General features: G+C 36.0%; 1 protein-coding gene across 4 annotated transcripts in view; it reads right to left on the reverse strand.

The window, feature by feature from the left end:
• The window catches only part of SLC2A13 (solute carrier family 2 member 13), a 140,286-nt gene that overhangs the window by 72,093 nt on the left and 53,023 nt on the right, over positions 1 to 15,170 (reverse strand). For all 4 annotated transcript variants that reach the window (XR_015798225.1, XM_088152458.1, XM_088152410.1 and 1 more), the window contains exon 4: positions 11,277 to 11,385. Coding sequence is in view for 3 of the 4 variants with exons in the window: in XM_088152458.1 (XP_088008584.1) it covers positions 11,277 to 11,385 (109 nt within the window). In the remaining variant the exon portion in view is untranslated. The remainder of the gene's footprint in view (positions 1 to 11,276; positions 11,386 to 15,170) is intronic.

Below are 15,170 nucleotides of genomic sequence, written 5' to 3' on the forward strand. Positions count from 1 at the left end.
TCACAGACAATTTCTAAGAACCCCAGTCCCACTACATTCAGCTTACTTTTATGTTTGCTATGACACACCCAACTCTCACTCCCATTTACAAGGTAGAAGCCTGCTCTTACATAGAGGCGTTGCTGCTTCTTTTGCAATAGATCACATACAACCACTATTGTCCTAACAGCACTTACACCTTAAACTGTTTCCATCCATGTTCCTATCTTTAGTAAAAATTCTAGCAAGGTACACAATCATGTACTTGCTATTTATGTATAACTTTCCATCATTCACTTTAATTTTCCATATCAAACATTACTTTGATCTTTAACGTATTTCCATATCCATACTTCTCATTTCATCATACATTCAAATAATATTCACTGCAAATCATTCCGGTTCTCAGACAATAACACAGCATACTGACATCGCTAGCCAATATATCTCTAACCTGAGCGCAAGCATTCCTTAAACATTTATCCATAAATACATTAAATCACCTAGGGGACATCACATATCCTTGTCATATTCCCTGCTCAGTGAAAATGGGTTTAGCTTTTCATTTATTCTCACTCATGCTTTTTTTCCACCATTCTTACTGCATTCAGCAGCCAGTCTTAAAGTCTTATAATTGTGCAAAACATTCTACAATTTTTTCAATCTCTTGATTATAAGAAATCATATTATATGATAAATATACAGTAAACTTTCTTTTGCACATCCATACATTGCTCTGAGACTCCTTGAAGAGCAAAAAATCTGGTCTGCACACCTTCTGCCTTGTACAATGTCACATGGCACTTCATTTCATCACTTTTATTCTTAATTTTGGTCATACTGCTGGAAGCTTTCTATTTCTCTTAAAATTGCTCTGCATTTTTTCTGCCTTTACTGTTTCTTGTTCTCTTTGACTATATTATTCACCAATTTTTCATTTTATACACACTGTACAAATGGGCCTCATTCTTTGCAACTATCATTCTCTTATATGCATTTTTTCATCATCGTTCACTTCCAACCTTCCACTAAGCATTCTTTTTTTATACTTCTCACTAGGGAAATTCCATGCAATTCTGTGCTACTCTGTAGCATAATTCTTTTTGTTCTGTTCCAAGCAGCTTCCATATCATTTTTCCTTATGTCTACTTTGCACTGATTCTCCTGGGAGATTAATCTATCTTCAAATACTTTTTCATATAGAACTTGTACTTTCTCTTCCTGAGAACATTTACTTTCACTCTACTGTCACTTCTTTCCTTTTTTTTCCCCCTATCTCCATATAATTCAAAGTTCCATTCTCTGATGCTACCAAAAATATTAAGAATTAGAATTCCCCTTTGCTATTCTCTGCAAGCTAGGAACTCTAGTCTGGACAGTACTTTGCAAGCCAATATACTCTTGTATTCCATCAAATAGGAAGTACATGCCATGTGCAAACACACTCATGGCACTAAAATTAAATTATTCATGAATAAGTGTGGAATTTAGAATGTATATTATTGACTTAAGTTGCTATCCCCATCTTAATAAAACCACTTCCCACATTATACTATATATACTTTTCCTTGCCAAAATATATACGTATAGACTAGAATCAAACATTACACTAAACCACACTGTGGTTTGGTTCTGGCTTATAAAACCTTATGAATCATTGTGGTTTGTGAATCTTGGTTTATGACTTGGCATTGTGCATATATCCAGCTGCTGGGGTTTATTCAACATATAATGTTTAAAACAACCCACCAAACCCAGCAATGTTATGTATCTCTTTAAGTGTTTTATATACTGCAGATATTCCTAAGAATATACATTGCAGCTTAGAAAGTAATAACAGATGATTGCTCATTTTCAAAAGCAATTTTCTCTATAAAGCCTGCATTCAGTAATTTCAGAGTGACTTATATTTACAATTTAGCATGATTTTTCTATACAGCAGTATCTTAAGTTAAAATCACAGAATATCTAAACTGACAGGAGTGATAGAAGACTCCTAGCAATCAAAGATATTGTACAGCTTTTCTCCTTAAAAGGTTTTTTTCAGGGAAGAAAAGATTGGAAGCAATAACTGGAAAACATTTTCCACCACCATCAAAAATCCAATGAGCCTAGAATTTAATGGGACTGTATAATGTATATTTAATAATTAAATGGCCCTTAGCTGAATCTGGAGGAAGTTCTTGCTTTGTTCTGTCTTGTTTAAGATGGAGAAGAGATACAATAATGTTCTTGTCAAGGCTTCTGACAAATGTTCTCCTAAGCTTTTTATGTCAAATATCATGTTATTTACTATGATCTCCATTCTCTCTCGCACATATTCCTCCTTGTGAATTTAGCTTTCCACATAATTTTAGCCTAGAGGCACTAAAACTTGGCTTTTCAGATAAAGAACTTTATTCCTTAAATAGAATCATTATTGGAAACAAAATTATACTTAAATAATACTTGAATAATACAATGAAAGTATTTAAAATTTTAGTGACATTTCAAATATTATTTCTATACAGCTATTCTCTCCTTTTTCAACTTTTAATTAAATGTTTTGCATAATCTAACTTTTCCTATCCTGAAACACTCCTTCCTAATTCTTTGGGAGGTCCTAATTATGTTCGCTAAAAGCTCCCAACCCAACCCAGGAAATTCCTGAAACTACATTTGCTAACTGGATAACTTTGAGCAATTACTGGATAACCTTGAGCAATTATGCTAGGCATTTATAGCCTACCATGTCGGGCTCTTACAAGATAAATGGGAGAAGAGGGAAAGAAATCCACGCCATTTTCAGCTTTTAGGAAAGGATAACCTATAAATGTAATAAACAGTTGTATGATTGAACAGCTTTTTCTACATGCCAGTAATAAATTCAGTATCACAGGCAGATCACTGCCATGGTCATGGCTGAACTGTATCTCAGTGGCAAACTACATGGAAAGCATTTTAAAAATACATTTAAAAAGACCAGGAGGTAAGTAACATGGCATGAAAATAGGACTTTCCCTGGGAAAACAGAAGACACCCTCCCATCCAAACAATCCATGGTGCATGGAGGAGGTGGCTTTTAGTGACATTTCAGATATTCCTACACAGCTATTCTCTCCTAACTCTTCTCTCAACTATTTTTGTTGGTGGTCTGCTCAACTGTAATTGGCCCAGCAGGTCTACTGTGGGACTGCCTTCTTTCATCCAGTCACTTAGCTCAGCACCTGTTCTCCAGTGGTGTTTTGGCTGCATGAGAGACCCAAACCCCCACCGTTACAACTTTTTTTTTTTTTAGATGGTTTAGTCAACTGGTCCACAGTGCAAAGCCCTGAAACCGACCACCCTAGTCCCAGCTTAACACATATAAGTGAATGTGTAATGGAAAGGACTGACTTTTGTGTTTCTGCAGCATGCATAGCAGATAATTTCCTTCCTGGTAGCTCAGGGAGGACTTGCTGCTCAGCTCCTGTCCTCATAGAATGTAGAATGTTATCTGGTACAGATAGGGCTTCAACCGAGAGCTACATTTTTTCCCCTCTTACCTTTTGGAAGATCATAGTTGTATGCCTAATGTGATGTCACATAAGAATCACTAACAAGATTTCTCAAACTCCGTATCTTCAGCAACACTCACTTAGCAGCTGCACAAATCCATACAAGAAAGGAGCAGAGAGAGACTGACTCTTTGCTGCCACTTAGTGGTCAGTGGGTCAACCAACTGTCAGGTCAATAACCATTAAGGAGGAATTATGTGGATATACTGTACTGCACTTCTTATAAGCAGGTTTAAAGTGATATATATTAACTTAACTTTACATTGTGAGAATTAGTTCTCACACAGTCAATACAAAAACAGTATGAGAGCAAATCTGACCATTGCAAAAACAGAGGACAGATGAAAACAAATCAACCTCTCAGGAGAGGGGGAGAAGTAGTCTATTAGGTAAGGCGGGAAGGAAAACAAAATTCAACAGAATTTGAATATGGTTTCTCTAGACAGAGTTTGTCCTGAATCACAGCAGTTACTGGAATTCTGATTACTGCTTCCTCGCCTTCTTCAATAAACATTACTTGTCTGAGAACTCTTAGATTTCTTGTGAGTTTGTCTAAGTAGTGCATCCCAACCTGTAGGGCGAAGACAAACATACATATACACTGATTGGTCTAATTTATTGGCGACTTAAGGACATATGTCTTGGAGTTGTGGTGGATAAGCTGATGAAAAGATCAACCCAAAATGCAATTGTTGGGAAAAATGCAAATTCAATTTGGGAATTTTAAAATAAATTATAGATAACATTGTCGCTATTGAAGGGAAAGTCTCCCATGAGTCCAGCATTACTCCTGGTAACTACATGACCATGTCCATGTTGTTTTCTGGTCAACCATATAAAAGTGGTTTGCCATTCCCTTCTGTGGATTTTTTGCAGGTGGGGGGTATTTATTAACTTCATAGTTTAGTCTACAGCCCTGAGATTTCCTGGTGATTTCCTGTCTCAGTACTAACCAGGTCAAGTCCTATGAAAATTTACAGTGTTTGTGATTCTTTTATCTTAATTTTAAAAAGTGAACTCGATAAAGCTGAGTAAAGTTTAACATGATGCAGAGAAAATGATAAGTAAGAAGCTTATCTCCTTCTTAAAATAATATTGGAAACCAGGATCATCCACTGGCACTGAGTGGTGGTCAGTCCAGAACAGATAAGATTAAGTATTTTTTAAAAAGATACTTAATATTAAATCATGGAATTGACTTAACTGAAGGTATACTGATGGTCACCAACTACAAAATGTTATGAAACTACTTTAAAGATTCACATTTTAATTTTGAAAAGCTTTATACACAGATTTGGAAGATAAAGCTATTAAAGTCTAATCATGGAGGATTTTTAAAAATTTCCAATAACTAACAGTGTACCTCCAATTACAAGTTACTGAGGAATATGAGCAGAAGAGTGTTCTTTCCTGGGTACTGCTGGAAGGAAACAGTAAATCAGTCCCTTGTTCTTATGTTTATCAATCCCTCAGAGAAGAATAAATAAGATCAAGGCAATTTTTAGACAGATAGATAATGTGCAAACCATAAAAAATGTAAGATTGAAATCCTTACATAATTTGTTAATTAGATTTAGATTGGCATGACTATTTCAAATCAAAACAAGATTTAACCCATACTTAAAATATTTTCTGATTATGTGTGTCATAATGACTATTCCCATATAATGAAAATATTTAAGATAAAGTAGGCACAGCTAGGGGAAGAAAAAAACCATTCCAAATCAGTATATTTCTATTTAGTATTTATTTAGAAAATACTCAATATTTTCTAAACTATTTTAATTCTACACTACAAGCCATTTCTAGGCAAATTACCCACATATCTGAAATTGCATTCTTCCTTCCATGTATGTATTTTTTAAAATTAAGCAAGAAATCTGCTAAAAACCTTCAAAGCATGGAAAGACGAAAATGAAATAGTTGAGGTTAAATACACAAAAACAGATAATAAAATAATTAACCCCAAAGTAGTTGGTGGGGCAAGAAATGTACACATTCCAGATCTCTAGATGTTTATACATCTGTATCACATAAAATTCCTGGATACATAGGCAATCTCAGATTTCAGTCTTCAGCCAAAAGGATTTTCAGAAACGAAAAGTCTCAATGACAAAATATGCATAATTGATGTGACTGCTAATGTTAAACTTTCACTAGTCCATTATTGCTAGAAATATTAATAATATCAAATTGCAGAATAAATATATGACAGAAGAGCAAGTGGAAGGAGAGGAAGAGGAAAATTAAGAAGGCTGTAGTCAGATGGAATCGATGAGATCCTGAAGAAGAGAAAAGTGTGACAACAGCAATCTATCAAACAGTGTGCAAATGTGATAGAAGCAAGGAGGGTTAACAAAGATAGAAATATATGGAGAAGTAGAGTGAATGGCGCTGATGCAACTAGCTATATTTCCTTTTCTTTTTCTTATCTCGTGCCTTTAATTTTTCTTGCTTACCTCTTACCTTTTTTGTGCTTTCCATGATCTTTACCCTGAAAGAGAATAGCAAGATGGGTATGTATATAGGAGGCCATAATACTAAGAATAGTGAATATTCATTGGAAGCTATAGGCATTACAAGATGCTCACTTGTATAGACTTCCATATTTTATGGGCAAATGAAAAATATATTTTACTCTTCACTGGCAAGGGCAATTTCACCACTTCTACAGAAAAATAACTTTTAGTGATTTCTAAGCAATGTTGAATATTCTTTAAAGATTATTAGACTGCTTATGTATTACATGGGAAAAAATACCTGCAACTTTTTGTTCAATGTATTAAGAACAAAAAGTTCCTAAGAATAACTAAAATTATTGCTTCTTATTGTATTTTAATCAAACTTTTGGATTTATTGACACAAGGCCTCAAAGATCCTGCATGTTCAGTCTTTTCATTTACCTTTTGTTTATAGAAAAATGGAGATTCTAAAAAGCAAATTTATCCTGATAATATGAAATCCAACTCACTTGCTATCTACAAGCCTGTTTTATGTGGATCACTACAATACCCATCAAAACAATTTAGACTTCATTATATCAATATAACAGATTCCAGCCATTTCTCTATTTATTGCCCATCTATTTTTGCCTTATAAAAGATAAATAGCTTCCCTTGGAAAGTATACTTTAGCCTAAAGATAAAAGACCTTATTCTCAGAAAATCTCATGGAGAAAAATAGCCACAACATGGCACAAAAGCAATATCTGATAGTCCTTTTCATTAAGGCTACCCACTCGTTTCATCTTTGTGTATGATTGATTCTTGATACACTCTATTAGAGTTTGGTTACCCAGATATGTCAGTTCTTCACCCATAAAATCTGTTCTCACTCTCTCAAAATAAAGGTGACTAAACACATCCACTAAGTGTAAGGCATGGTGGCCTTTGCTGCAATAGACTGGGCAGCTCATTACACACTAGGCTTGTCATCTGTTCTGCCAAGCACAATTTCACTCGGCCCATCACTCAAGATTTTTTTATCAATCTGGCAAGCTTCCAACTTAAGCTCTTTAAAAAGGAAACTACAGACTCTGTCTTATCCTATTTGATCATTTCCAAAGCTGTGTACTAGAATTAAGTCTTTCTTTTTCCCACATAGTCTTTCCTATTTATAGATTTTGAATTGGGCAGAGAAATTGTAAAACTGAATTTGTAACATTAGTTATTACCAAGGCAACCATATGAAATCAAATAGTACTATGACTTCTTGATTGTCAGCAGGAGAAAAAGCTGAATTATAAAAGAACTTTAAAATATAAATGTCTTCGTAGGCTAAAGAAAAAGGAATACAGTTACAGGCAAGATCATTTTTGTGGGTGAACTTTCTCAGGCAGTTTGCACTATTACTGTATTCCTGCACAGGCTCTCATTGATATAATGCTTAACCGTTAAAAAGTGGCACTTTTCATGTTTTGGTTTCCAGTTTCTGAATAAGACTAAACTTATAACATCCTCTAATTGTATACTAATATAGATGACTTCATAGAGTTGAGATTCATGCACATTATCACAATTTCCTCCCTGTCTGGAAGTTAAAATCTCAACAATAATTTAAAACTTTAATTAGTATTCCTTTGCTACTGAACGTCCACGTAATAATAATGCAATGCTTGAATACAAGCATGCAACAATGAAAAGACTCATAGTATTAGAATTATAGTTATCCTGAATTATCATTAACTGTCTAGCGAAGCTCTCTTGTTCAAATATATTTTGCAAAAAAAAAAAAAAGCTTTTAAATAGCATCTCTCTCTTTTTGGGGTTACTTATTTACAGCCTCGTTTACCTTGAGGTGATAAACCTTTATCTGGACAATGCCAGTTTAAAGCAAAAAATATGGGCTTTACACAATGATCCTCTACCTCAAATGAATAGTTTATACGAAGATCTTTCTATTTTTGTACTGCTATCTCTCTAAGGCTGCAGCTCGCAGTATTGCTCCTGGGGATGCCAAATTGCTGATAACCAACTCCCTTTTTGCCTCTCAGAGTTTCTGCTCATCTGATTTTTATTTGAAAAAAATAAGAAGAAGAATGGTGCCAACCTCCACTATCACCTTTATTTTTTGAGAATAAAGTGAGTCTCATGCTTTCTTTTAAAATTAAAACAATAGGTGGTGCTTGGAAGTCTAATTACTGGCCCAGAAAAAGGACAGAGGTAAGCAGAGGGAGACAGAAAAAGCCATTAGCGTTCTGATAACTGTTGCGTAGCTGGTGATGTTCCTACAGCAGCCATTTTGTGAATGGACAAGCCTCTCCCCCTCCTCCATTTTGTATTCTCAGTAGTTCTCAAAATTCCAGCAACAGCTTTAAAAACTGAGAACTCAATTCTAAGTTGCTTGCAGCATTCTCCTTGCCACATTTTACTCTATAACAGGGTTCCTCAACCTTGGCCACTTTAAGACGGGTGGACTTCAACTCCCAGCAATTCTGGGAGTTGAAGTCCATCCGTCTTAAAGTGGCCAAGGTTGAAGAACCCTGCTCTATGAGACAAGTCTGACTAACAGAGAATGGCAGGTTAATTATAGTCCCCACCCAGCTTTATTACAAAACAGTGAGAATCGGACTTAGAATGATAACAATGAATTTCTTAGCACAAAACTTCATTTTGGAAACCTCAAAAAGTTCACGTAATAAAGGAATAGACAAATGATTACATTCATTACAGAGATGTTCCCAGTAAGGAAGGAATGATCATTGAGCACTTCTTTTCTCTGCCTTCACAGTCTACCAAGCTGGCTTCCCGTCATGCAACTGAATCGTGAAGCAGCAAGAAAGAATTAGTGTATGAATTTCCTCATTTTCTTCTATGCTTTCACGTCATATTTTGTTGCCTAGATCAGGGTTCCTCAACCTTGGCAACTTTAAGATGGGTGGACTTCAACTCCCAGAACTGAAGTCCAGAGTTGAAGTCCATCCGTCTTAAAGTTGCCAAGGTTGAGGAACCCTGACCCAGATGGTAGTCATTGCACAACATGAGCTGCTAAGTGCACTGGAGAAAGGTGGCATACAAACGAAACTTAAAGCCCAGTTTCTTCATCAGCTGTACACAGAGAAGTGACTGATTCGTTATTTCTACTGTACAATTAGCCAAGTAAAGACAATTCCATAGGTGAACAAAAGGTGAAAATCACCTTTAGATGGTGATTTTTGTTCTATTTCCACAACCATGGGTTTCTCTAAACTGTCTGAGCTTTTGAAAATCATGATTGACTATTCCACAGAGAAGAAGGCCTTTGAAAAATTCTAAATCCTTCTAGCTGGATTAACACTGCACCACAAAGATTGTATCAGCTTCTCTTTATCTTGGGACTCACTGCAGCACACAATTTCACCAGGGGTATCAACACTGTGATGCAACTACAATTAACCTTGCACACATCACTATATCAGCCTTCAATCCATTTTTTCCTCTGCTTCCCTTAGTCCCTTCTTTTTATAAACATCTTACCTGACAATCTAAACATGTTGCCTATGACTGTGTCTATCTGCTTAGGCCCAACAAAATACAATTGTAAATTCTGGGATTTTTCCTATGAACTAACCGGCATACTTTTCTGTATGTTAAAATCAAAAATGTTCTCTTTCCTGTGTGTAACTCATTTTATTTCAGTGCTCATCTAAGTTGTGAGACAAAAACGGGAAGACCGTCTCTTGTTTTTAATCTGTTGAGGTTTGCACTATAACTAGTTTTTCTTTCTTTCTTTGCAGTTATTTTTAATTTAGGGTGGATTATTACAACACATTTAAAATGGCTGCTCTTATTAAAGGCTCACTTTTATATTTTTTAATAAGCTCAGGAACACGGTACTGTTGCATTAATCACACGTAAATATTTTTGTAACATTTTTAATATAATTGTTTATATTTGGACCCAAGTATATACCCCTTGTTCGCTGCATCCCTGTGCTGGTTATCCATTTTTATCCCTGCATGATCTCTGTATTCTATTATACTTGCTAGGCCCTCTTCCTCAGTTTCTTTTATCTTTTGCTCATATTACTTTGATCTGTCTCTTCATTCCTGAGGTCTTTCTGCAGTGCATCTAAATAGAGATCAATCTCCAGAGTAAAATGATATACCCAATAGCAGCCAATGAATATCTCCTTTTGTCCATTGGCGCTCTTGCTAGTCTGAAGAAGGACGGGTTTTAAAAAATCTATTCGGCTTAGCTGACCATTCATGCTGTTCAGAAAACTCTTTTGATGCTCTTCACATGCTAATTGGGAAGTACATATTGAGGTAGACCTCGGAAGACTAATATGGCTCCCCGTCAGCCATTTGAGGTAGACATGGTCAAGAAATAGGCATGGCAAGGATTCCAGGAATATTCTTTATTATAGCAGGGTAGAAGAACTAAATTTTGAAAACTTGTTCAAATTTCTCTCTGCACCATCTTATGTTAAACAAAAGCAGTTCAGGATTATTTTGAGTATCTTTCTCATACTTTCCTCTTTGTCAGGACTGAGTAGTTTTTTTCTCAAAGCCCCCCCGCCCATTAAAGGCTTGCTCATTCCTTCCATTTTCCCAAGGTCAGATCAAATGCCTTCACACTACCTCACTTTTCACCCCATGTCCAAATCATTTATGAGAAAGTCCCTGATGAGTCTTATATCCCCAGTGTTGACCTTGCCTTTTTGCTTACTGTGCTCCTCAGAAACCCACTTCAAATTTTGCCTCCATTTCTACAACCTCTCCTATATCTCATATTCCTCCCCAAATTATATGAAATAATACAGCAATTATACTAAGGAAATGGTGAAATCAAGAACAGACATCAGTTCCAACAGATTTCCTTAAATCTGAAAAAGGAGAAACAGAACACAGCGCAGACATTCATTCACCACCGTATCTTTTCCAACTGGACCTGCAAGGAGTACAGATGTTTCCGCAAAAAACTGGAAAGGACCATTTTTGCTAAGGGAAAAAGAGGAGGCCACAACTGGCCTTAGGCTTTACATTATGTAGCATTAATTTAGAAACATTAGTGCTCATCCATATTCAGACCAATTCCTTTCCTGCTGGCAATGAACTCCCTTCAACCAGGCTTAGAACAAATAGTTGAAAAGGTTGAAGTTGAAATGCTCCCAAAGCAAAACTAAAGATTAATACAAATAGCCATATATGCATTATATTTAAAGGTTATTTTTATGTTTTTTGTATTGCGTATTCAGTTGTTAAACCATTTAAAACGTTTTCTGTTTTTTAAACTGAAAATAAATTGCAGTATTCTCTTTAAAAAGTTAAATGATACATACATGACTGTGTTAATACCTGCCAGCTGTTGGAACATTTGTAAACTACAGCCCACAATCAACTCTCTTCGAGTTGGAGGATAGGTCAGCATTCTGTAGATCACAGGTCCAGCTTCAAAAGAAACAAATAAAAATATTTTAATTAATTTAGTGTTTCTGTAGCTCATCTACCTATTTTGAATCTTATTTGTATAATTCTTTTTTATAGCATACATTCTTAGTATATATACCAGTATTCATAACAAATTTATCCATTTAATATATTTGTATATACTCTTTGCCATATGTTCCTCTGACATTCTAAGTTGCAAGCTTCCCTGTGTCATCTTTTAGAGACATTATCAGTATGGCTTGGCATATTTTTGCTAATATACCAAACCAAAGCTCAATTTTACTTGATATATGCTCACATTCTATACATACTAGGAGTTCTAATCTAAAGAATACCTTGCAAGCCCACATACTGTTTCCTGCATCCCACCAACTTCGTGCATAGGGCTAGGTTATTAGCTGTTAATGAAAAGTTGTAGAAAACATATAGCCTGCAGTTCACAATTATCTTGGAACTTAAAAGTACTAGTTTCTTCCACCAATGTTTTGAAATAACAGAAATGCAGTTTACAGATTGGACTTCAAACAATTCTACTTGAAAGCCTAACTTAGTATTTGGTCTATTTTACCAATGGGAGCAATTTACTTCAAAACTACAATTGCATTCTATCAAGGCTGCACCATGACGTAGTGCCACGCTTGAAGTCAAATTATAACTGAATAAGCTCCAGTAAAGCTATCTCTCACAAGGAACCAATATTAAATGCTAAAGTATATATAACAGAAATCACCATTGAGAAATAACTCTTATTTTCATTAAGTCCTTCCTTAATTAGCAGCATTAAAATGTTTTTTCACTGTGTCATGGAGTGTCTGAAAACCACATTAAGGACTCTTTTTCACTCCAAAATTTTTCTACGTGGATTACTATTAAATATATCAGAATTTCAATTGATCAACTTACCTTATTTGTACAAGAACTATGCTACTAGCAGCTTTTAAAGAATCGCAGAGTTAGGAAGGGCTAGTACACCATCAGATCCAACCCTCTGCTCATTTCAGGCAACCAGATCAAAACACCCACTAGAGATGGCTGTTTAAGGTATAACTAGAACACCTTCACCCTCTGCCAGTAATTAGTCCTGTCTTTTATTATAAGTTTTTCCTGACATTCAAAGAGAAGTTACCTTCCTCTAACTTAAGAACATTATTCCATACAAGGTTAGGAACGGTTCTTGGCCTTCTTCTGTATGACACTCCTTTGGGTTCTTGGAATAGATTTGTAAACTATTACTACAAGCTAAATCTGCATTTGTCTAGCAAAGCAGAGCATCCCAGCATGCACACATTTAACTGTACAGACAATGGAAAAAAACAACTGCAGTCACACTACCAAGCTTTTTGGAGGAAGGGGGTGTTTTAATGCTTTGCTCACATCAATGTACTTTGGAAAGTGACTTTTTCTTTGCAAAGGACCATTATGACTTTGTAAGTTTGGAATAACTCGCATTATGTACATTTCCTAAAAGAACTAGGTTCCACTAGTTTTTAAAATTAAAAGGACAGCACCTTGTGTTCAGAAATGTTTATTCTGTTAAAATTGTGTTGTTGAAATACAGCACATTCAATACTGACTTCAGAATGAGAGGTACTCCACAGCGGAAAACAAAGCCTTTGATGTTATCAGTTAGTGGCATGAAAGTCTTTGCAACATATACCCTTGCTGGTTCTTCTGGTTAGACTAGAAACCCCAAAGCATTTTGCTCCAGGTAAGCTTAAATGGATCACAACTCTTGGCACTGTGGCAGAGAAATTTTTATCCTTCTGTGGTAAAATTCCAAGAAATGTTCCATTTAGCAATACTGATGTATTCTTACTACAAATTCTACTCTGGCATGATGTATAGAAGCATATGTAGACCACCAACATTAGAATCTGAAACCCTAACAAAGTTGTTTAATTAGAAGTCTCAAAACTGATAAGTGAAATGCTGAAAGTACAATGCCTAAAATGCTGAATTGTAAATTTTATGAAGCCCCTGCTGTAAGCTGTGAATACATGTTATTTTAAGGCAAACTACCATTTCTAAGGACCTTAATCCATCCCCGTTTGCAGTAGCAAAACAGTTTTGTTTTTTTTTAACACAAGAGTCTCACTTCATATAAAGAAAGTGACCGCTACATCATTCATCTGGGGGATTTAGATGATCTATAAAGGACCCACAAAAAGCCTTAAGAATGAAATTTCAGTTCACAAGCAGGTCTGCTTTGCTTTACAGGCACAAAGTTATCATTGCCTAGAGAATGAAATGCAAAAAAGTGGAAAAAAAGAACTGTTTTTTTTTAATGGAACATTATGGGAAGAAATTATGAAATGTGTACTCTCTATGTCCAGCTGTCTGACCGACTTTCTCAGGCCCCCAGGTGATAGGGTAGCCTAACAATACAACCCTGAAGGAAAAAAACCCTGTGTCTGCAGGTTTCTTTACCCGAATATGTAACTCACTAATCCAGAAGGAACTGTTATAGAATTTTTTAAATTCGTTTATCTTTTTACTGTTATATTTTGCTACATTTTATTCTTGTTAAAATGCTGCAAAAGAGAGGGGGAAAGTTGTCTGAAATCCTTTCAAAATGCTGAGAATTCAACGGAGAGAAAAAAAGGCCTCCCTCCCCCTCATTAAGCGGCCATAGAGGAGTGGGATTTTGCTTAGGGCCAGAAGCCTTCTTCCCATTGTGGAACCTCCAGAACTGTTGAGAAAATTAGCAGGACTTGCAGACTGGGAAAAAGGCAGTGACACTTCTTAAAAAATTCTGGAACTGGAAAAAAATAACACAGGCATCTCTTTCTTTACCTTGCTACACCCTCATTTTACAGCAACTTGATGCAAGGTTTCATATATTTCTTGCATATGGGTATTAGCACAATATAAACGAATCAGAGGAAATCATAGAATGACAAGAGGGAATATCCTGGTGACCTTCAGCGGTCAGAAGGTTTAGCTATTAACAATGATTAGGAACAGTGCTAGACACAATGATTCACAGTACTGATTGAGTTATAGGCACTTCACGAAAGACTCAAGAAGTGTAAAGAGGAACAATTTCAAACAATATATGTTTGTGGTCAGGTAAAGGTCAATCTTAGTAAAGCTCCATCTGAGAGATTTAATCTGGGGGAGTGGGCGGAGGAGAGATGCAGCCAAGTTGAAGTAGCACTGGAATAACAACAGAAAAGAGAGGAGGAAAATTCAAAGGTAGAGAAACAAAAGAAAGAAAACATGCAGGTAAACCCAAGATGGCCATGAGTAAAACAAGGGATGCTGGGAAAAGGCCTTTCTTCTTAAAGCTACAGAAGAGTAAAATGAAACAAAATGTAGCAGAATAAAAACATACAGAAATATAAAATTTCCATAACAAAACTACTTAGATGAGAAGAACAAAACAAGCAGAAAAAGAAAAGTAACCAGGATGTTAAGTAGCCAGAAAAAAATGACACGCTTCCGGGGGAGGTATGGTGAGCAGAAGATGGCTCTGCGGAAGCGTAGCCAATGACTGCAGCAAAGACCAAGGAACTGGAGAGTAGACCGGTTCCTTGGAACCTCTCTGGATAAGGACAAGATGGGAGACTGCCCACATGTGCTCTGGATGGCTGCTCCCCTTGAGGAGGCTGCAGGACAGCGATTTTCCACGTTTGAGCACTGGGAGATGACTGGATTAGCCATCTTGCTCACAACTGCGGCAGAGGCTTTTAAAGGACACTAATTTTGCAAACCTCACTTTCTAATCAGTTTTGGAAATTGCTCATTAACTACTTCTAAGCTATTAGAGACCTTTGGAAAGAAAA

This window comes from Python bivittatus, unplaced genomic scaffold, assembly GCF_059951505.1.
Source record: "Python bivittatus isolate LINGU-HERP-01145 unplaced genomic scaffold, Pbiv_v1 ctg000010_np1212, whole genome shotgun sequence".
Taxonomy (NCBI): Eukaryota; Metazoa; Chordata; class Lepidosauria; order Squamata; family Pythonidae; genus Python; species Python bivittatus.